The sequence below is a fragment of the Alternaria metachromatica genome, assembly GCF_023757995.1.
Source record: "Alternaria metachromatica strain BMP 0045 chromosome Unknown scaffold_72, whole genome shotgun sequence".
Classification (NCBI taxonomy): Eukaryota; Fungi; Ascomycota; class Dothideomycetes; order Pleosporales; family Pleosporaceae; genus Alternaria; species Alternaria metachromatica.
The window spans coordinates 1-19536 of NW_026055563.1; the positions used below are offsets into that span (position 1 = coordinate 1).

The window sequence follows — 19536 nt, forward strand, 5'->3', positions numbered from 1 at the left end:
CCCCCCCCCCCCCCCCCCGCCTAGTTGTTGTTCTGCGAGTTGAGGATCCTCAGGATGGCGAGGAACAGGTTGATGATGTCGAGGTAGAGGGAGATGGACGCCGCAATCTCCTCCTCGACGTGGTAGTGGCGCATGATCATCTGTGTGTCCACCAGGATGTAGCCAGAGAAGATGAGCGCGCAAACAACGCCGTATCCTAGCTCAACCGAGCTGCTGTGGGGGAAGAACATGGACATGAAGCCGAACAGCACCACCACCCACAGCGCGCCGAAAAGGTACGGCGCCCAGTGCGTGAAGTCGTACTTGCTCTGGCACGCGAACAAGCTCAGCGCAATGAATATGCCCAGTGTGAAGAACAGCGCCTGCAGCACGATCCTGGAGTCGGTGAAGGAGACGATGACGGAGATGGAGTATGCTTCCATGGCAGTGAAGCCGGCGAGAAAGAGCAGGTTGGTAGGGTACGACTTGCGCTTCCAGAAGGTGAGGCCGAGGAAGACGAAGGAGCCGATCAGCGACACCCACATGAGCGCTGGCGTTTGCTGGATGAAGTTCTTGTACGATTCCGACATCATCGAGAGGGCGCTGACGGCGGCGGTTGCGAGGAGTTGGACAGTCCTGTAGACAGTCAGTATGTGCGACGTTTGCCTTTGAGGCATGAAGGCAAGGTACTTACAAGATGGCGTAGACCTTGCGGATGAAAGCCATCCGGATATCCAGCGTCGCCTCTGCCACAACACCGCCAAACTTGAAGTCATCGGGCAGGTTGTCGTTTTCGCCGCGCGGGACGCCGCTGAGGAGGGCTTCTTGGGGGTCGTTGGCCGCCTGGTAGCTGGGTGGCGCCTGCGAATAGGACGGCGCGGGCGCTGCCTCATCGAGCGAGTCGCGCTGAGGCACGTTCTGGTATTTGGGTGCGCCCATGGTGATGGATTTGTCGCAGAGGTTGACTGCGTGCGATGCGAAGTAGGTGGTTCGAGTGCGCGTGGGTGTAGGTGGAAGGATGAAGGTTGCGTGAGACGCACTAGGGCTGTGCTGACATTATGAGGTCACTCCTGCCGCGGAACTTCGTTTCACGTGCCCGTGTCACGATGCACTCGCGACTTCCAGCTTCTTCCACCCCGCCCGATAACCGCCAACGACAACGACTACCTTGCGGATACCCGGGCTGCGCGTTCTAAGCGATCACTACTCCAGATACGCCATTGTCAATACCCAGGTAACTTCTGCCATGAGGCGCATGTGCGACAGCCCGCATAGCCTCGTCGAGTACCGCACGCTCAGGCATCATAATATGCACATTCGCGTAGCCTCAGCCTCGCCCGACTGGCATGCATATTGCCATACGCACCTACCAATAGGATAACACGAACATGGTTGTACAACCACACGGGGGCGGTTGTCAAGACAGCCACTGCAATTGCCGTCTCAGCCTTGTCAAGATGCTGCTGTGCCATGATAAGCATTCTCGCCCCTCGTAAGCTTACTGCTTCCATCTTTTCTTCTCTTTCCTTCTCTTCTCAATAGTTTGTTACTACAAAAGATGCCGAAGACTCACAAATATGCGCACCTCTCGCCGGCACCTTCTCTCCCACCTTTGCGTGCGGACCACGGAGAATCTGATGATGCCATACCACTCATTCACTTGCCACAGCGCACTACAGAGGCTTCGCTACACAATAGCACCTCGAGTAACAATAAGACGATCTTGCAAGACGAAGACAGCGCAAGCGACCCAATCGCGTGAGCTGCAAATTTATCTACCAGAGTCTTGCACGCAAGGTTGACCCACGCAGGCAATCCATACCGGACACCAACATCACCGTAGCCAATAATGCTTTCCTGAGAACATCACAACGTTGGACACCACCACAGCTTCCACGCCCAATTAGGATAGTAACACAAGCTTGGGATCTGCGACTGAGACGAAGTCGCTTTCATGGGTGGCGCATGGGGGTGCTATTCGGCTGTTGCATATCCTTCTTCGTCCTTTCCTGCAATATCGCGCTCATCATCGTCGGAGCAACCAGCAAATCCGGCTATGATATTGAGGGTATTTCCACGATCATTGAAGGAGACGAGACGTTCGCTTCCAAGTGGAATACTTATTTGCATATTCTTATCAACGCACTCAGCACGCTCTTGCTATCTTCGTCAAATTACACCATGCAAGTCCTGAATTCCCCAACACGACAAGACCTGGATGCTGCGCACGCAAGAGAAGAGTGGCTTGATATCGGACGACTAAGTAGTCGCAATATGCGAGCTATTCCCTGGAGTCGCAGATTCCTCTGCTTCGTATTGGCGTTATCGTCAACACCGTTGCATATGTTGTACGTGTTGGATGAGCCTCAGGAATGCGCAAGCTTATTTGTATCAGCTACAACGCCTCGGTGTTCAAACTCATTACGAACAGAGATGATTATCTGATCAAAACCATAGACGTCGCATCAGAAGCTTGGAGACAGATATCTGACAGTACTGATAACCACACCTGGACTCAAGGGGATTACTGGTCTCTTTCAGCTGACCAGTGGCACGAGCCATATTCCAAGGAGCATAACTCGATCCACGGCGATGTGTTTCTAGCGATTGACAAGATAGCTATGGATCTCGCGTTCCTCCCGTTGAACACGACCTTCGCGCAAATGGACACCGCCTTCAGGCAAGACAGTGCTACCTCCGAGCTAACGAACGCCACTTTCGCGGAAGTGAATGCCTCCTACGTGGAATCCGATACGGTTGGAGGCCGTGTCACAGTGAAGAATCTCGTTACGGAATCGTCTAGATGGCTGGATTATTCCAATCTTGGATCGTTCGGCAAGCGTAGGGGCGGCGTCTGGTTACATGTAGCGAAAGCTGCCTCGAAAAAGGACTTTGCAGTCCCAAGTAAAGTGCAAGTCAGCAAGCGCTTTCTCATCTTGGTCGCAAGCTTCAACTTCATCAAGTTTGCTGTCATGTTGTCGGTGCTTGTCATAGATCGATCGGATTACCTAGTCACCTTGGGAGACGCTGCAAGCTCGTTCTTAGAGCTCAGAGATCGCTATACGATCGACAAGTGCCTGCTTAGTCGAGAAGGAATGATTGCGAGGAAAGATCTTCCGAAGATTGGATACAATCGCGGAAACAAAGAGATCGAACAACTTCATCTACGACTTGAGGGCTCCTGGCTTCCGTATTCAAGATCGTACTTCTCCCCATACCACGACGTGGCCTCGAAAGTCTACGCATTCTTGTAAGCCTGTTCTCCTCATCACCAGATACGTGGCTGACTATATAGATCCGTTCTCTGCTTGCTTCTGTGTGGCGGCGCTCTCGCAGGCGCTTTGGTCTCACGCTCAAGATGGGGGACTTCTTCCACCTCCTACATGAACCCTGCAGTAAGCCAAGAGACAGCCACTCTATGGAGTGCCTGGCTTTCCAACGTCCCGCAGGTCCTGTTGTCCTTCTGTTACTTTTGGATCAACATTGTCTGTACGTCTATGGCTGCAGAGCAAGAGTGGAACAATCTGGGGGCATCAAGGAAAGGCCTCAGAGTTACACAGCCGTATGGCCATCAAAGAAGTACATACTTCTTACAGATGCCGTACAGATGGAGTCTTCCCCTTCTTGCTATCAGTGCTACGCTCCACTGGTTAATGTCACAGGCCTTTTTCCTCGTTCGGACATTCACGTTAAGCTTGGGTGGCTTGGGGGATGACAATAACCGTAATACGATCGCGACATCAACATCAGCAATCGGCTTCTCCGCCCTAAGCCTAGTGGTCTTAATCATCATTCTCTTTGGGTTGGTGGCTGTGATTGGTGCTATGGGGCTTAGGAAGAGAGAAGTAAGAGTGCCTGTTGTGGCGTCTTGCAGTCTTGCGATAAGCGCCGCCTGTCACCCACCACCTGGCGATGTCGATGCGCACCTAGCCAAAGTTCAATGGGGCGTCACAGAGCATGAAGTGGTCACGGGTTTCCAACATTGTTCGCTCTCTTCGAATCCGGTCACAGAGCCGGAGGAAGGGAAAACGTATTACTGAGATTAATTCCTCACCCACGATCTAGGACTTCGTGATCACAACGAATTTATCGGTCCTGGGAACGACGGAGTGCGGAGGACAGTGCATACAAGTAGCGCAATCAAGTATACCACGTAGCCTCCGGAATCTCATCCAACAACTCAAACCTCCCCAACTCGCGGTTCTTATACGCCACAGGATCATGCAACGTATGCGTCCTCACGTCCCTCCAAAACCGATCCAAGCCTACTCTCGCACTCGTCGCTTTCGCGCCTGTGACCTCAAACACCCCAGATGTGACGCGCAGGCTGGTATCGGTTGTAACGACCTTGACGCTTGCAACCCATTCCGCCAGCTCGCCTCGCTGCCGTGCAGTCAGCTTTCCGCGCGTGTCCAGATCGCCTGCATATTCATTGAGAACGGCATCGACTTCTTGGCCAGCGCGGTCTGCCAGGGCGGATGCGGCGCGGAGGTGGGCGTGGAAGTTCCCGTAACGTTCGAGGATGTAGAATTCGTCTGTGGCTTTCTCCTTGTTCTGATCTTGCATTAGCGGTATGTACTGCTTCGGAGGATGCGGGTGTGCTTACATCGCCACCGAATGGCCATGCCCGAGTTCCCTTCACTGTATACTTCGCTGCGTATTGTTGTGCGCCCAGTGCAATGCCGAGATAGAAGTTACTGAAGACGAGCTGAATGGTTGGCAGAAGTAGCGTCGCGAAAGGTATCTGCAGCGCACGGGGATCTGGTTCTTTCTTCTCGATGTGCCAACCCAGGGCATCCTCCCAAGGTACGCGCACATCGGAGATCTTCACACTACCCGACTCTGTCAAGCGCAGACCAATGTTGTTCCAATCATGGCCGAATTGGATACCGGGTTGATCCGTCTTGGCAAAGGCGAAGATGTGATTCCCGGTGCCTTCGTATACGCCCTCGAGAACCGTGAGATCGGAGACGACACCGCCTGTGTTGAAGAACTTGAAGCCGTTGAAGACGAGGCCGTCGCCGTCGGACTTAATGGATAAGTCGCTGTCGCGGGGATTGACGGCGCCGCCGATGAAGTAGTTGTTCGAGATTATGAGCTTTTGGATGCGATCGGCTTGTTCGGGTGAGCCAACGATGTTTGCTGTGGTTGACCAGAGGAGGTGGTAGCCGAGGAGCATGCCCATTGACCTAGGACAGTTAGTATACATATGCGTACGGGGAGGGGAAGACCTTACCCGTCTGCTTCGGCGACCTTCCGAATCGCCTTGTAGCCCACGCTCCAAGGCTGACCACCGCCACCATACTGCTTCGGACCAAGGAGCTTCAGTAATCCAGAGTGCTTCAGTAGTGCAACTTCCGCACGTGGAGACTTGTTCTCTTGATCTCGCACGACGGCATCAACGGCGAGAACATCGGCTACATCTTGAGCACGCTGGAGCCAGCCTGCTTCGTCTTCCGGAATAGAAGACCACTTCGTCTCATACTCAGCATAGACAGCCGGGTCTCTGAAGTCGACTCGCTGCGCATTTCCGGACTCGCTGTTAGTACCATTCGTCATGGCCATCGTGTAGATGGATAGAATGATGACATCTCGAGATCTCGATCACGATCTTATATTTAAACCCCGTAGAACATCCCTCGGAATGATGAGAATCACGCAGAGTATTGCGTGCTATTTGTTCATTCTTGAGCCATTCGCATTGGTGCGCATGAACACCTGAGTAGGTTTACGATGGCGATGAGAACGACCGGAGAGACAGGGATATACCGCCGACATGGTGAATGTTGAGTTGTCTGCCGATAGGCAGGTGTAGCTAGGAATAGTCCGATACCGTGGGGGCGTAGATTTCGCAAAGCAGTGTCGGTACAGCATGTGAACGTGAAAGTTGGAGAGTGAGACGCGTCGGCGGACCGCACCTGCATCATCGCATTTGAGCTAACCCAGAACGAGACTAGTCTGCAACCAGTGCGCACGTCCAAACGCGAACCGCGTTCGCCATCTAACCCCTCAATCGCATCATCCCCAACTCCGCACTTTCACGGCCCATCACAATGTCCAGCAGACTGCGCACCTCCGAGACACCTTCAGTGACCAGCATGCGAGCCTTGTGTTGCCTGTAGATTATTCCGCCTTTCTCTTCGCGAAGAACCGGGAAGTGTCGCCGAGTGGTAGCTCAACGATGGAGTCTTTGAGCAGCAACGCGAACGTCAGATACCACCCGGTCAATCCAGCCAAGAAACAGAACGCACCACCTCCTTTCTTGAGCGCGACGGACGAGGTCGGGTGTCCATCTGCCGTGGCAAAATAAGACGCCGACACTAGCAAGAATCCCAGCTCGACACAAAAGAAGATGATGATGTAGACCAGGTTTGTCGGCAACGAGGCCACGAGGAACACCAAGGCGAAGACCGTCCACACTGTCACACGATTAGTAGCGCTTTCACCGCTTGTCGGCCCTGAGCAACTCACTGATCATGAAGAACCCGAGAGCGTTATTGTATTGCTTCACATCGCCTCCATATGCTGCCTCAACCCCGAAGGCAGGGGTCAAGATCGCACCAAAGCCGGCGTAGAACAGACCAAAGGCGCTGAAGACCGTATAAGCGAAACCGTTACCGACGGACAGCTCCCACTGTGCAGTGACTACCAGGCCTAGTATGAAGTCAGTCATGTCATACATGTATTGTACATTCCGGCCACCTACCGAATGCCGCCGCAAAGAAGAAATTGGCGACGAAGACATTGTTTGTGGTCACTCCTCGCCATTCCATGAGACTGAGCGACAGCGTGGTCAAAGTCGTCGCGAAGACTCCGATTGGAAGCGCTGTCTTGATAAGTTAGCAACGGTGTAAAATGCACTGGAAGTATAACTAACTCCAGCACCCAAGGTCTTTGGAGCTGCGATTGGCACTGTTGGAGACTCATGGCTGAGTTGCTTCTCGACATCGGTCGTGCCAGCGCTGCTTTTGCTGTTCAAGTCCGTCGTTGAGAATTTGGACATGATTGTCTGCGCGCAAGGAATCCTTCACGCAAGCGACTGACTTTGATCCACAGGCTTTTGTACTGAATCGTCATAAGCTCCCATGTTAGAAAAGACCATATCGACGCGGGACGACAGCGGTGTCGGTACGTTACTATTGCGACCATGCGATGGCAAATTACGTGCTTCGGCCCTACTTTCAGTGCTGGGTAGCGTTCTTATGATCGTGTCGGGCGGCATCATAGTATTGCAGTCGAAGCTCGCTATCCTGGTCGGTCATCGTGTGGGGCATGCAGTGCTTGAGTATCTTGCTGCAAGTTACGGCACATCACGTCTTCAGAGGGTTGGATTGCCACATCGACCAATAGGCCGAAGCTTGCAAGCAGCCAATTGAGGATGCCGGACTCGTGAAGTTGTCGCAAGATCATGCGCCACACCTTGTCATATGCGAAGCCGAGATGTTGAGCTGCGATATAGAAGTCAACCAGCTGGCTTAGGCAAGATCGGCGGCAAGCCGGCTGCAATCAAAGGGAATGCCATTTAGTCTACGTACCGGGTCTAATCTACGACAATCACGTGAATCACGCGTTCTGATGACTGCATATCACGCAATCCACGCTTGTTATGCGCATATCTGATCTGCAATTGAACCCCAGGTCCACGTTGCGGGGCATCGTAGTACAGGTACTCAACTCACACACCCCCGTATCCTCAAACTTACGTTGTATTGTATCCCTCCAGATAACCATGACGCCGCGCAAGAGACAAAAGACAGGTAAGATTATCATTCACTAGGGCTATCAAGTACGTGTAAGGCTAATAATATGTTTAGCAGCAGCGCAGAACGGAACGACGAATGGCGCCAACGGACACCTGAATAACACAGCGCAAGATTATACGCCAGCAAAGCAACTGGACCTAAACCAGGATCCTGATCGTCTATTGTTCGCGTGAGCAGTCTCCCAAAGACAGCTATTTACCACCTGTCCTAACCTTGCGACACTGTAGTTACTGGGTCCCGAACGTCTCAGGTGGTCTCGTTGTTTCAAAGATAGCGCAACGAACGAGTTGGGACCTAGCATCCAACGTACGATACGCCCGAACGGCCGAATCATACGGCTTCGAGTATGCGCTCACCCAAATTCGTTTCACCGCGTCGTACGGAGCCGACAACCAGCACGAAAGTGTATCATTGTCTCAGGCGTTGTTGCACAACACCGAGCGCATCAAGCTCATCGCTGCAATACTTCCCGGCCCATGGAACCCCACCGTCGCAGCAAAGCAAATCGCAAGTATCGACAACTACACCAACGGGCGCATTGCGGTAAACATCGTCTCGGGCTGGAATAAGAGTGAATTCCAGAGTATCGGGCAATGGTGGCTCGAGCATGCCGAGCGGTATCGACGCTCCAATGAGTTCATTCGCGCACTCAAGGGCATCTGGACTGCTGGTGACGAGGGCTTTACTTTTGGCGGCGACTTCTACCAGTTCCGGAACTACAAGTTATCACCCAAACCACTCCAGAAGCCGCACCCGGAGATCTTCCAAGGCGGCAACAGCGACGACGCTCGGAACAATGGCGCTGAAGTCAGTGATTGGTACTTCATGAACGGCAACGATCTGGATGGCTTCCGGGAGCAGATCGAGGATGTGAAAGAGCGTGCGCGAAAAGCTGGGCGCGAAGGCCAAGTGAAGTTTGCGGTAAACGGATTCGTCATCATCCGTGAGACGGAAGAAGAAGCTATCCGCGCGCTGAAAGAGATCCAAGGGAAAGCCGACACGGAGGCCGTTGAGGCGTTTCGAGAAGCAGTAAAGCAGGCTGGTGCTAGCACAGGTAACAAGAAGGGGATGTGGGCGGACAGCAAGCTAGAAGATTTGGTGCAGTACAACGATGGCTTCAAGACCAAGTTGATTGGTACTAAAGAGCAGATCGCCGATCGGATACTCCTACTGAAGAGTCTGGGCGTGGACTTGGTGCTGACCGCTCACTTGCACTACGAGGAGGATATTGAACGCTTTGGCAAGGAAGTATTGCCGTTAGTAAGGAAGTTGGAAGCTGCAGGTAGAGGCAATGATGTCGACGACGAGATCAAGCGTACAGGTGAAATTTATCGGAAGTCGTAGTTGTCATGCAGCGGTGTAAGCTATCTGCAATCTCTCTTTACCCGCCTAGCGCCCACAATGCGTGCACTTATACAAGGTTGGGAAACGTCTGAGCCGCCGCAATACCCAAAGCCTTAGCACTCCCCTGCTTCACAACCCCAAACGTGTCTTCATTCGTCCAGAACTCAAAGTCCGCAGCACCTTTACCCGGCTTGTTGATCTGCCAGATCATCCACGGCACCTTGAGCCCATTGAAGATGTCGATATGCTGACCCACTACACTCGCCTTGTTGGAACCAGACGCACCGAACTCCTCGAACAGCACGAGTTTCTTGGCGGCTTGGGCGTGCTGCAGGGCGATGGGCGCTTTGTTGCGCCATTCGGATACGCCGCTGTAAGAGTGGATGTCGACGAGATCGAGAGTCGCGCAGCTCCAGTTCTCGGGGATGTCGGAGTTGGGGAATTCGTTTCCGCCGCCTGGAGGTGCGTTGTTAGTGTTGTTATTTCTGCGCTTGAAGCAGTATGAGGTGGATTGTAAAGTACTTACCTGTCGAGATGAGGATGGCGCTGCTGCCCATGATGCTTCGCATCTTCTTGCTTCGATTGCACCACCATTCTGGCGCAGGCGCAATGTTGTTGCGCAGATGTCCCTGTCCCTCGTTCTGGATGTTGAACGAGAAGATGTAGTCTGACAGATCCTTCCACTGCGGTGAACCCGAGAGCAACGCGTTCTTGTGTTGAAGAATATGTGTGAGACGGTTGTCGAAGTCGAAGATGGGCGATGCGTCCTGGTAGAAGAACGTCACGTCGTTCTGAGCAGCGGGCGTCCTCGCGCAGTCGATTGCAGGGAGCTTGTACTTCGACACGTATGTATCTGTGACACGCACGCGTTAGTATCACCGGCAACTCCAGTTCGATCTTGAAAGGAACATACCATTACCCCAGCAGCCCAGTTGATAGCGATCATGCATAGCGATGATGAGCTTGATACCTCGGTCATGCGCCTCGACCATCAGCTGATCAATGGCCTTCAGCTGGGTGTCGTCGTATGTGCCGACCTGCTGCGGCTCGATATCGGGCATGTTGACTGAGCCAGTGTCTTTGTTGTTCTGAGGCGTGGGTGAAATGAAGATACGCAGTGTCTTGAGCTTGGCATCTTTGACCGCGTCGAGTACAGCTAGACGGTCGGCCCTGTGAAAGGTGAGTATATGCATGAGAAGGCTTGAGGTGCGCGTACTTCTGGTAGGCATGGAGGAAGTACGAGTTGACACCAGCCCAGCTCGAAGAGATCGCTCTCTCATCGAGTGGTTGCGCTGCTGAGGAAGACGCGCTCAACGCGAGGGGAAGAAAGAACTTGAGAAACTGCATGTTGGTGGTGTTCGATGCTTTGATGCTTTGATGGCCGTCCTTCTTTCGAGGAATCTGCTCTTTCTTATGCTCCCTTGCTTTGCGTCTTTAACCTAGCGTCATTCACATTCCATGTGTGACCTTCTGCCTTTGGACTCGGTCTACAACCTTCTCTTTGCTACCTTCTGTCTTCCACCTTGCATTGTTCGCGCACTCCGACACTGTCTTCTCCACTCTATGTCAAAACCCAATCTTGTAGTGAGAAGAAATGCAAGTCTAACGCCCAAAGAAGGGTGTGTGAGTGCGGAGCAGCCAGGACCGTCCCCGGTAGGGTTAGCACATCTGTACTCGGTACCTACACGCTAGCCTTGTACAGGACGGAACCCGATCGCCCGTGTCGCATCTAGATTAGCGGATATATAAGGCTTGCTCGTGTTGTAAAACACTCCCTAGCAATGTTCAGAGTGACGTTCTTTAGTGTAGAGCTGCCCGGACTACGGGTAGGCCCAGAGCTCGAATGTATGATCGACATTTGAGGGGAAGTGAATGGCGTACTGACAATCACGGCTGCTCGGCTGTCGGAAGTACATGTAGTGCCGAGGCATCGGAGTCTCCGAACAGTTCTTGTGCCTGAGGCCGAGGAGTCTGTTGCAACATCAATCTTGTTAGATGTATAATCTTTCACTTCGTTCTGGCGGTGGCACAGCTTCAAGTTGCAGGTATTCGTACTGCATGCAGTCGTTAAACGTGTTGGGTATGCCACCAACCGTCTGAAGAGCGCATTCGACGTCTTCCAACCCAACGTAGGCTGGTGCAACCCGAATGAAGTGCTTGCTTGGCTCAATTGGCTGGAGCCACTCCGAACAGGTAGGTGCCCTGATGGTGGTTGGCCATGCTGGGCATTCGTGCATCGCCGACAGATCGCGACCACGCGGCGGTCTAACTGGCTTCACAGCCTCCCATGTCCTCAGGGAAGGTTATGTATCGACGTATCGATGAGTCGGCCATATGGCACAAGCGGTGTAAGTATTGCGACCTTGCTCTTGCGTCGTCGGTATGCAAACCCTACTATGTGATACCCACAGGGTTCAAAGAAGACGTCGGGAGTCTATCGTCACCATTTTGAATAGGCACGGATGATACAAGGAATGCTGAGGTATTCCCGAATGACTGTTAGGTCAGTTAGTAGCTCACCGTCGCAAGTTGTTGCGTCAAGGCTATAATGAATGGGCGTTAGAAGCCGCGGCGAGGACGAGGAGCCGAACAATTTGTTAAAAGCGCAGCTACCGAGAAGATAATCGAGACATGAATGCGGGCCTTTGACGCGCGATGTGAGGGACACATGGGCGGCACAGCAGTTGGTGGAAGCTGGCGCCCGTATGAGAGACGAGTGTTGACGCAGCGCGTTGCGGGCGGAGGTTGGTTGAGGGTGCAAGCGCGCAGGTGGGCGGGCCGAGGCGCGTTTGGGGCTCCTTCCTGGGCAGGCTGCAAGCCACCAAGCCCATTCTCGGGCGGCTGCATCGCCACACCTCTCCACCCCAAGTCTCCCAACCGCACCGTACCCATTGCTGCTTCAAGTCGCACCGCTGTCGCATGCACGCAGCCAGTCCATTGCGAGTGTGACAGGATCTCCACGCGTTGCGAAGAGCTGTCCCGACACGCGGTCATACCCGGGTACGGCCAACGGCGACGGAAAGGCGGTGCGCGTACTCCTGTGACCACCAGCTCATGACGCAGTCCAAAAGCATTCCTCGCTCCAGATGGTAGCACTTGGCGGTACCGCGTCAAAGCGCCGGCGAGCTTTCAGCATCAGGTTCATTCGCAGGTCGCCTAGCTAGCAAGGCGGTCGGACGTCGTCGTGAAGACATGGTCAGCCAGCGTCGTCCATGAGAACGTTGAGCTCGACGTATAACCAGGAAACATCCGTGTGAAGCTTCACTGCAGCTGCAATGTCTTCGAACGCCCTGATCCTTGTTCTGGAGGGCATTGCGAATACTGTTGACCAGTCTTGTCGCAGGTCTTCTCTGCATTGCATGAGACGGATACAGCATGCACTCTGCCCCTTGGCCTGTCACGACCGATGGAAAATCACTGTTTAGGTCTATCATATGTACCGTTTGGTTGATCCACATTAACATTATGGTTTAGCTACGGGCCTAGCTATTGCAAAACCCCTCATTATAATATCCACTGCTCTTTTACACGGTTCCCTCCTTGTCCAAGTCGGCAGTGGCAGTGCCGACCTGGCTGAGAGCAATAGGGATAGGTCCGTTCATCCTGACCATGAAGTCGCCCACCATGGAAGGTCTAAAGTTATGTCAGCACGCGTTCTCCCCTCCCGATAATCGCTCGAATAACTCACCCGTTAAGAACGTGGGCCAATCTCAGATAGATGCCGCCCTCCACTTGCAAGACGCGGAATGTGTATGAAGAGTCGTCGCAGCTGTAGACGGTATCGACCTCGAAGGTAGGGTTGGCAGCGCAGTGGACGTTGTCAACGTGTTGAGAGTGAACGTAGAACGAGAAGTACGTCGCGTCGCGACCGCCATACGAGGCGTTGTTAACGGTAACGGTCTCGAATTGGTCCTCCTGGACGGCGGTGGGTGCGGCGGCGGCAAGGCCGGCAAAGATGGCAGCGATGGTGGCGAACTTCATGATTGATTCGTGGATTGGTAGCGAAAGTAGATGAAGTGAGTGAAGCGTGTTGTGAAGAGATGGATGGATGCTGTGTAGTGAGTACTTGACGGAAGCCCTCCAACGTTTATATACGCATGTCAGTCTACGTCCGCCGTTGACTAGTGCAGTGACAAGCTTTCGTCTATTTCGGGCAGGCGTCAATGCGGCTGATGCTTGTTCTTTCGAAATATCTATACGGGGTTACATTGGAGATTGGCGACAAGGAAGTGCACCGCTGAACGGACATCAGACTGGAGGCAATTTATTAGTAGCGGCGCTATACTTCGCTTTCGTGTAGTCCTTCCTTGCAGACTTGTGGGGAAGGAGCCTTCAAGCTAACCGGCGCGAGTAGGTTTGTTTACCGCCTCGTTTCTCGAAGCCTTGCAGTCATGCCACACCGCAAACGTCCATCACCCACCGCGATTCCGATGATCATCTCGTAAATATATCGGGCGAGCCACATTATCTCGTATCGTGGAGCAGCGGTGCGCAGGGAGCCAGCGTCGACTCTTCGCTGCACCTGGGCAGAGTCTTGCTATCAACCCCAGAGTCTAGTGTCGAGGCGTACTCAATAGATGTTCAGTGAGAGATTCCTTGCAGAGTGATCATTTTCAGGCCTAACAAGCTGCCAACCTCATCTTCTAGAAGGTTTCGTACGTGTTCTGCGAGGCTCACGTGAGTACCCGCCGGCTTTTCATCCGTAGTACGGGTTCTTTACCCGTAGTACACAGCTCCCGGTCGTTGAATAGCATGCAATGTCCGCGCTGACCCGATAATGCTAAACTTAGCATGTTAATACGGGGAATTCATGCGCATCTCCTAGGACCACCCGAAATATCGGCGCGACTGCCCGTTCTGTGGTGGATTCATGCGACGAAGCCGAACGCGAAGATGTTTGTGACCACCACGCAGCAGGTTTACGTCAGTGGCCTGGCAACGTTATCAACTTCCAGAAAGGAAAGAGCTGCTGCGCTATAGAGTATTGCCTTCTGATCTTTCGTCCTTTGTGTCTTCGTCACTCCAGCAATGCGGTCTGGGTGTGAGTTCACTCGGCCGACGTTGTAAACACAACCCTGGTCACCAAAGCGCCGAATGCTAGCACACCGGTCAATCTGCATCTTCGCACGGAGGGTATGAAATTGAAAGCGTTCGCCTTTCTACATGTGCTTCTCGTGCTGCTTCCCGCAGTCCATTCCATTGCACTATACTGTCCCACATCCTCGAAGCCGTCATTCTCTTGATGCAAACGAATGGCGACTATCCAGATGTCGTCGGGACTCGTTACGGAAGCCTCCAGGGGATTCGACCAACGTGTAGGCAGGGCATTGATGTTTCGCGTCACAAGATCACAGTTCTCCTCTTCCTCCGATCGCGAAACACAACGCGAGGGATCCGAGTAGGTACACTTTCGGCTTTGGACGGGGCGAGACGCGCCTCTTTGAGATCCTCATGGCAGCACCGCGCAGTCTTTTGGTACGGCTTTCCCGTGGAGCTGCGAAGTCCCCCTGACAGCTACCGCATAGCCCATTCCCGTGAGATCTTGAGTCCCCGAAGCCAAGTCTCACATGAGCTCGTTTATTAACCACGTTGGTGAATTGCTGGACGTCAGGCGTCATTCCAGAAAGAGCCTCTTCCAAAACCGCCGATTTGACCGATCTATACGATGAAGTCTACTGCGTTATGAAGGTCGTTGTGGAATTGCCAATAGCGATGCGATATACAAGGCGACATCGTCGGAGCACGACTTGTTGCGTGAGGATCAGAGCCGTGTGACGTTTGGTGCGGAGGATAGCTGGTGTCGCTTGGCTGCCTCGGCGGTGCCGCCAAGCCTCGTCGGGTTGTGGAGGTACGCCCACCGCGACATCACCGACACAGCGTCACCTCCGCCTCCAGCATTAACCCCCTTCTCACATCGCACCTTGATGCTGCTTCTACCGTGCGTCTCACGTAGCCAAGCTACCTCTACATGATGCTCAATCAGCTCACGGAGCCCCGGCGCTCAATCGTCCACCGCCGTGCATCCTCCACCCGACTCCTTATCGCGACGTGAACGAGGGCGACAGTGTCCCTCACGATCCTCCGGTCCTTATGCAGTAGAAAGAGCAGCCTCATAGTTGTATGTTCATCGCTGTCGCCTTTCGGTATAGCGTAGGCGTCCCCACTCGAGCGTTTCCCCAGGCCCCGGGGGCCCGACTGACGTATCGCAGTAGCAGATGTTTACTCATCAACGCAAGCTAAACCCTCACGCATGTCCCCGCTCAGCCTTCTGTTACACGCGCGCACACGATGTCGGCAGCCGCGCACTATACCATTACCAAGACTCGCTTGGACACCATTCCAGCAAGGCGCCACTCCGCCTCTCGAGCCGCAACGTATGCCTGGGACGGCCCGCTGGCGCTAGCATCCATCCCATCGGGAGATGCACACAATCTAGCACAAACGTGTCGATGAATGTGCGCCGTATTACTTACCCCGAGGGTGAACAATAGCGCGCGCGCGATTCCAATGACCTGGCTACGTAAGCTGTTTGGGGCATGGATACAATCACGCGCGCGTTCGCGCTCGCTTGGCTGACACGCCCATTGGGATTGCAGAGCGCGTCGTTGCTTTCCCGAACCAACGTTTCTTTATCACCGCTGGGCTTCCCGCCCTGCACGCGTTCAGCGTCGATGTCGGTGGCTGTGATCCGCGTATTTCCGCCATGATCTGCATCTGCATCTACGTGAACAGACCTGTTTTGCGCTCGCTCCATGCTTCGTACGCTGCGCAAATGCCTCGCCCAATTGCTCCGCTACTGATTGGTGGCGTACTTGAGTAAGTAGTACCGTCTGCAGGCCGTCCATACTCACACCATAGGCGAGTCTCTCCCACACGAAGGGTAAGCATCGATGTAGACTACAAGATTCAGCTTAAGCCTTCCGTGGATTTGCATTCTTCATGCCCGTCCGAAGGAGACGGCCATGGCCCTTACCTCCAACGCTTAGTTATCGATCGTGCGATACAATGTGTCCCTCGCTGCTTTAGGCACAGGCGAGCCACATATCGGCAAGACGGTCAACGCATGGAAATGGCATCTAGTGTCAATCACAGGCTGACCATCCGCAACTTCGACTTGTCGCCTGTGTTCTTTCTGCTCAATCTAGCATCGTTTTGGCCATGGTTTTGAAGCAGAGAGAACATCTTGTCAGGATTCTCGCATCCACTAAAGACGTACCAACATGCCGTTTCCGCAGTCGCTCGCCTTTCAGTAAGTGAGGGCTACGACTGTTGCCCGCTTGATCACGAACATCATGCGGCGGTCGCATATACTTCTCTTACCACCCTCAAGCGTCGTCCGTTCGAAGAGAGCACGAGATTGCTAGTCCCAATCCGATGGTCGTATTTTGCACACAAATTTTATGCACGAGCGGGCGCGACACGAAACATTTGCCGAGCGCAGCAGTTCTTCGTCGAATCTATATGGAATGAGTTGTCCACCGCGAAACCGTGGTCGATTGGTTATGTACAGGAGCCGCTCGAGCTTGAAAGCGGCTCACGTTTGTCGTTCGTATCGTTGTGGAGGGCGCTGCGCCCTTTGCTTATGAATCTGACCCACAAGCGAGGTGGCGCCTTACTCTTTCCGCACATCCTGCCCTGGTGAGACCACATCGCGCGGTGTCGATGAACTTTTTGCAACTCCGCATCTACTTGAACAAACGTAGGTCGCTGTCGCGTTCGAAAGGAAAGCCTGTCACTACCTGTCTTGAGTCTCATCACGCACGACTTCAAGACCCTTTACCACAAGCACGCGCGACGCTCTACACACGATGACTACGCCAGACTACCCCGGTGTAAGGATGGTGCAAACCGATGGCACCCATGCTCTTGCGCTATACACCCACGGCCCGGAACCGACCGATCCTCATGATGCGGCGGTATTGTTTGTCTCTGGTGTCGCAAGCAGCAGGCTCAACTGGGCAGCCGTCGTGCGACAGCTCTCTTCGTCGATGCGCTGCTTCACCTACGACCGCGCTGGTTATGGGTTATCCGATAGCGCTCCGTACCCACCCACAGCTGAGAGCCTTGCGCAGGATCTCCTATACCTTGTCGAGAACGTGCCCTTCAAGAATCCTCTTATCCTCGTCGGTCATTCTTGGGCCGGCGTACTGATCAACGAATTCATTGCGCTGTCAGGGAATGGACATCACGTTGCCGGACTGGTACTTGTCGACGCGAACCACGAGACAATGCCACAAGTCTTGAACGTCAACGACCCGGATCTCCAAGCCATGTCCGAGGGTATCAACTCATACATTGCCAAAGGCATTGCCGCAGAACACAGATTGACGCAGCAGGAATGGGACGCACTTATGGCCGAGGAGGCGACCGAGAAGTACGCGGCAATTGCGCGCATGGAAGAAGATGAGTACGCAGCAAGCTTCGCGACGCTGCGCGACAAGAGATTGAGTGATCAGCAGCCGCTTCTCGGCCAGAAGCCTGTGTACGTCATTGGAGGCATGCGCAGTCGGGATTGGAATGGGATGTACAAGGCTGGAGTCGCGAAAGGGAATGGGACCGAAGAGCAAAGGCGTCGGGTACGCGAGTTAATCAGCACGGCGGACGAGAAGAGCGAGAGCATAATGAGGCGACACCTTCAGCTCTCCACGAAAAGCAAGCTGGTGTTCGCGCGCGAGAGTGGCCACTTCGTCCAGATGACGCAGCCCGAGGTAGTAGCCGAAGGCGTGAAGTGGGTTGTTAACGCGCGACGAAGCTGGTAGACAGAAGACCGCGAAAAGAACTTTCCTGCTTTACGGTCTTATCTTCGCGTCTCTACTTCGCTGTCTTGTCTAATATCTAACTACTATAGTGTAGTAATTAGTTACCTAATTAGATTACATAATTAGAAGAAAAATAAGTACTCTAATAGCTTTTTAAAGTAAAGAGTAGCTTTCTTAAATAAGAATACTACGCTAATTACTTATTACTACTTACTTTACTTTTCTATCTTACTAATTATAGATTAAATACTTTTTATCTCTACTAAATATCTATTATACTATATTTTTAGTAACTTAACTAGAGAGTACTAATAGTTTATTAGTAGAAAAAAAGCTATTATAATAGTAATATAGTATTCTTAGTATATTTTTAAAAAAGTATAGTAGTATAAAAGCTTAGTATTAAGCTATATAAAACTACTAAGTAAAAATTAGTAAAAATATATAGTTTCTTAGTATTTAACTAAAGATAGTAGATTACTATAGAAAAACTATAGTATAGCTAGATTACTATACTTAAGAAGAAAAGAGTAAGTATAACTTAGTTACTAAGAAAATAATATACTAAAGTAGTAAAGAAGTTTTAAAGCTAAAGAAAAGTTTAATATTAAATCTAGATTAAAAAGAAAAGATATCTATATAGTAGCTATACTAAAGAATAGTAAAAGCTCTAAGAATAGTATAGCTTTAGCTCTAATAGTAGATTAAAAAATAATAATAAAAGAAGTATAGTACTAAAAAGAGAGTAATACTAATATTAAATAAAAATTAATACTAATAAGTACTATACTAGTAATTATAATACTACTATTACTAATAATAATAGTACTTAATACTAAAGAATAGTAAGAAGAAAGCTACTATATTAGCTACTTTAAGTTTACTAATACTAATATATCTATTTTTAAATAAAAGAATATTAATAACTTTTTAGAAACGTTTAAGTTTAAAAATATAATTAGATAAACTAAAGCTAAAGAGATTAGAAAAAGTAAGTACTATACTTCTATACTTATTATAATAGTTTAGTTTCTAACTTTATTAGAATTAATAATAAACTATTATTATATAAATTATAGTACGTATATAATAATCTTATAGTATAATATTACTAGTCTATAGTATAGTATTAATAGATCTAGAAGTAATATTATTAGATAGCTAAGTAATATTAGCTACTATAAGTATAATATTAGTAGACCTAGTAGTAATATTAGATAACTAATATTATCTATTTTAATCTAAATTTAAGATTTAAATTATTCTACTTATAATATAACTATATAGATAAGATAGCTCTCTAAATTATAACTATTTTTAAAACTTTATAATTCTAAAAGTACTTTTTTTTAGTATATTACTTATAGTTCTATTAGTATTAGATACGTAGACTTTAAGTTAAAGTCTACTATAAGTAGTTTATACTACTCTAGTTTTTAGTACTTACTTAGATTAAAGTCTATAAGATTCTCTAAATAATATCTAGATTAAAGTTCTAAACTTTAATTTTTTTATAGATATTCTATAACTACTAACTTTTTTAACTTTATATAAAGTAGATATACTTCTATATAAGTAATAATATACTTATATATTCTATATAATTCTAACTATAAAGTAAGATATCTACTAGTCTATAGTTAGAGTATATATAGATACTAAGAACTATTTACTTTTTATCTAGATATAAA

At 50.8% G+C, this 19536-nt stretch overlaps 8 protein-coding genes across 8 annotated transcripts; 3 read left to right on the forward strand and 5 right to left on the reverse strand.

The window, feature by feature from the left end:
• Window positions 1–20: 20 nt before the first annotated feature.
• Window positions 21–918, reverse strand: J4E83_011085 (uncharacterized protein; the record flags this gene model as incomplete). Its single annotated transcript, XM_049337952.1, has 2 exons — window positions 21–615; window positions 674–918. The coding sequence occupies 2 exons, from the start codon at window positions 916–918 to the stop codon at window positions 21–23; spliced, it is 840 nt and encodes a 279-aa protein (XP_049182929.1).
• Window positions 919–2351: 1433 nt separating this feature from the next.
• J4E83_011086 (uncharacterized protein) lies at window positions 2352–3233 on the forward strand (the record flags this gene model as incomplete). Its single annotated transcript, XM_049337953.1, has 1 exon — window positions 2352–3233. One exon carries the CDS (start codon window positions 2352–2354, stop codon window positions 3231–3233), a length of 882 nt encoding a protein of 293 aa, XP_049182930.1.
• An 886-nt stretch (window positions 3234–4119) lies between these two features.
• J4E83_011087 (uncharacterized protein) lies at window positions 4120–5544 on the reverse strand (the record flags this gene model as incomplete). The annotated part of the gene is made up of 3 exons (XM_049337954.1): window positions 4120–4533; window positions 4586–5168; window positions 5216–5544. The coding sequence occupies 3 exons, from the start codon at window positions 5542–5544 to the stop codon at window positions 4120–4122; spliced, it is 1326 nt and encodes a 441-aa protein (XP_049182931.1).
• A 558-nt stretch (window positions 5545–6102) lies between these two features.
• On the reverse strand, window positions 6103–6982 carry J4E83_011088 (uncharacterized protein; the record flags this gene model as incomplete). Its single annotated transcript, XM_049337955.1, has 4 exons — window positions 6103–6398; window positions 6451–6633; window positions 6686–6809; window positions 6857–6982. 4 exons carry the CDS (start codon window positions 6980–6982, stop codon window positions 6103–6105), a joined length of 729 nt encoding a protein of 242 aa, XP_049182932.1.
• A 726-nt stretch (window positions 6983–7708) lies between these two features.
• On the forward strand, window positions 7709–9086 carry J4E83_011089 (uncharacterized protein; the record flags this gene model as incomplete). The annotated part of the gene is made up of 3 exons (XM_049337956.1): window positions 7709–7736; window positions 7794–7911; window positions 7970–9086. 3 exons carry the CDS (start codon window positions 7709–7711, stop codon window positions 9084–9086), a joined length of 1263 nt encoding a protein of 420 aa, XP_049182933.1.
• A 67-nt stretch (window positions 9087–9153) lies between these two features.
• J4E83_011090 (uncharacterized protein) lies at window positions 9154–10433 on the reverse strand (the record flags this gene model as incomplete). Its single annotated transcript, XM_049337957.1, has 4 exons — window positions 9154–9542; window positions 9613–9939; window positions 10000–10256; window positions 10303–10433. 4 exons carry the CDS (start codon window positions 10431–10433, stop codon window positions 9154–9156), a joined length of 1104 nt encoding a protein of 367 aa, XP_049182934.1.
• Window positions 10434–12610: 2177 nt separating this feature from the next.
• Window positions 12611–13067, reverse strand: J4E83_011091 (uncharacterized protein; the record flags this gene model as incomplete). The annotated part of the gene is made up of 2 exons (XM_049337958.1): window positions 12611–12719; window positions 12775–13067. The coding sequence occupies 2 exons, from the start codon at window positions 13065–13067 to the stop codon at window positions 12611–12613; spliced, it is 402 nt and encodes a 133-aa protein (XP_049182935.1).
• Window positions 13068–16894: 3827 nt separating this feature from the next.
• Window positions 16895–17845, forward strand: J4E83_011092 (uncharacterized protein; the record flags this gene model as incomplete). The annotated part of the gene is made up of 1 exon (XM_049337959.1): window positions 16895–17845. One exon carries the CDS (start codon window positions 16895–16897, stop codon window positions 17843–17845), a length of 951 nt encoding a protein of 316 aa, XP_049182936.1.
• Window positions 17846–19536: the final 1691 nt, after the last annotated feature.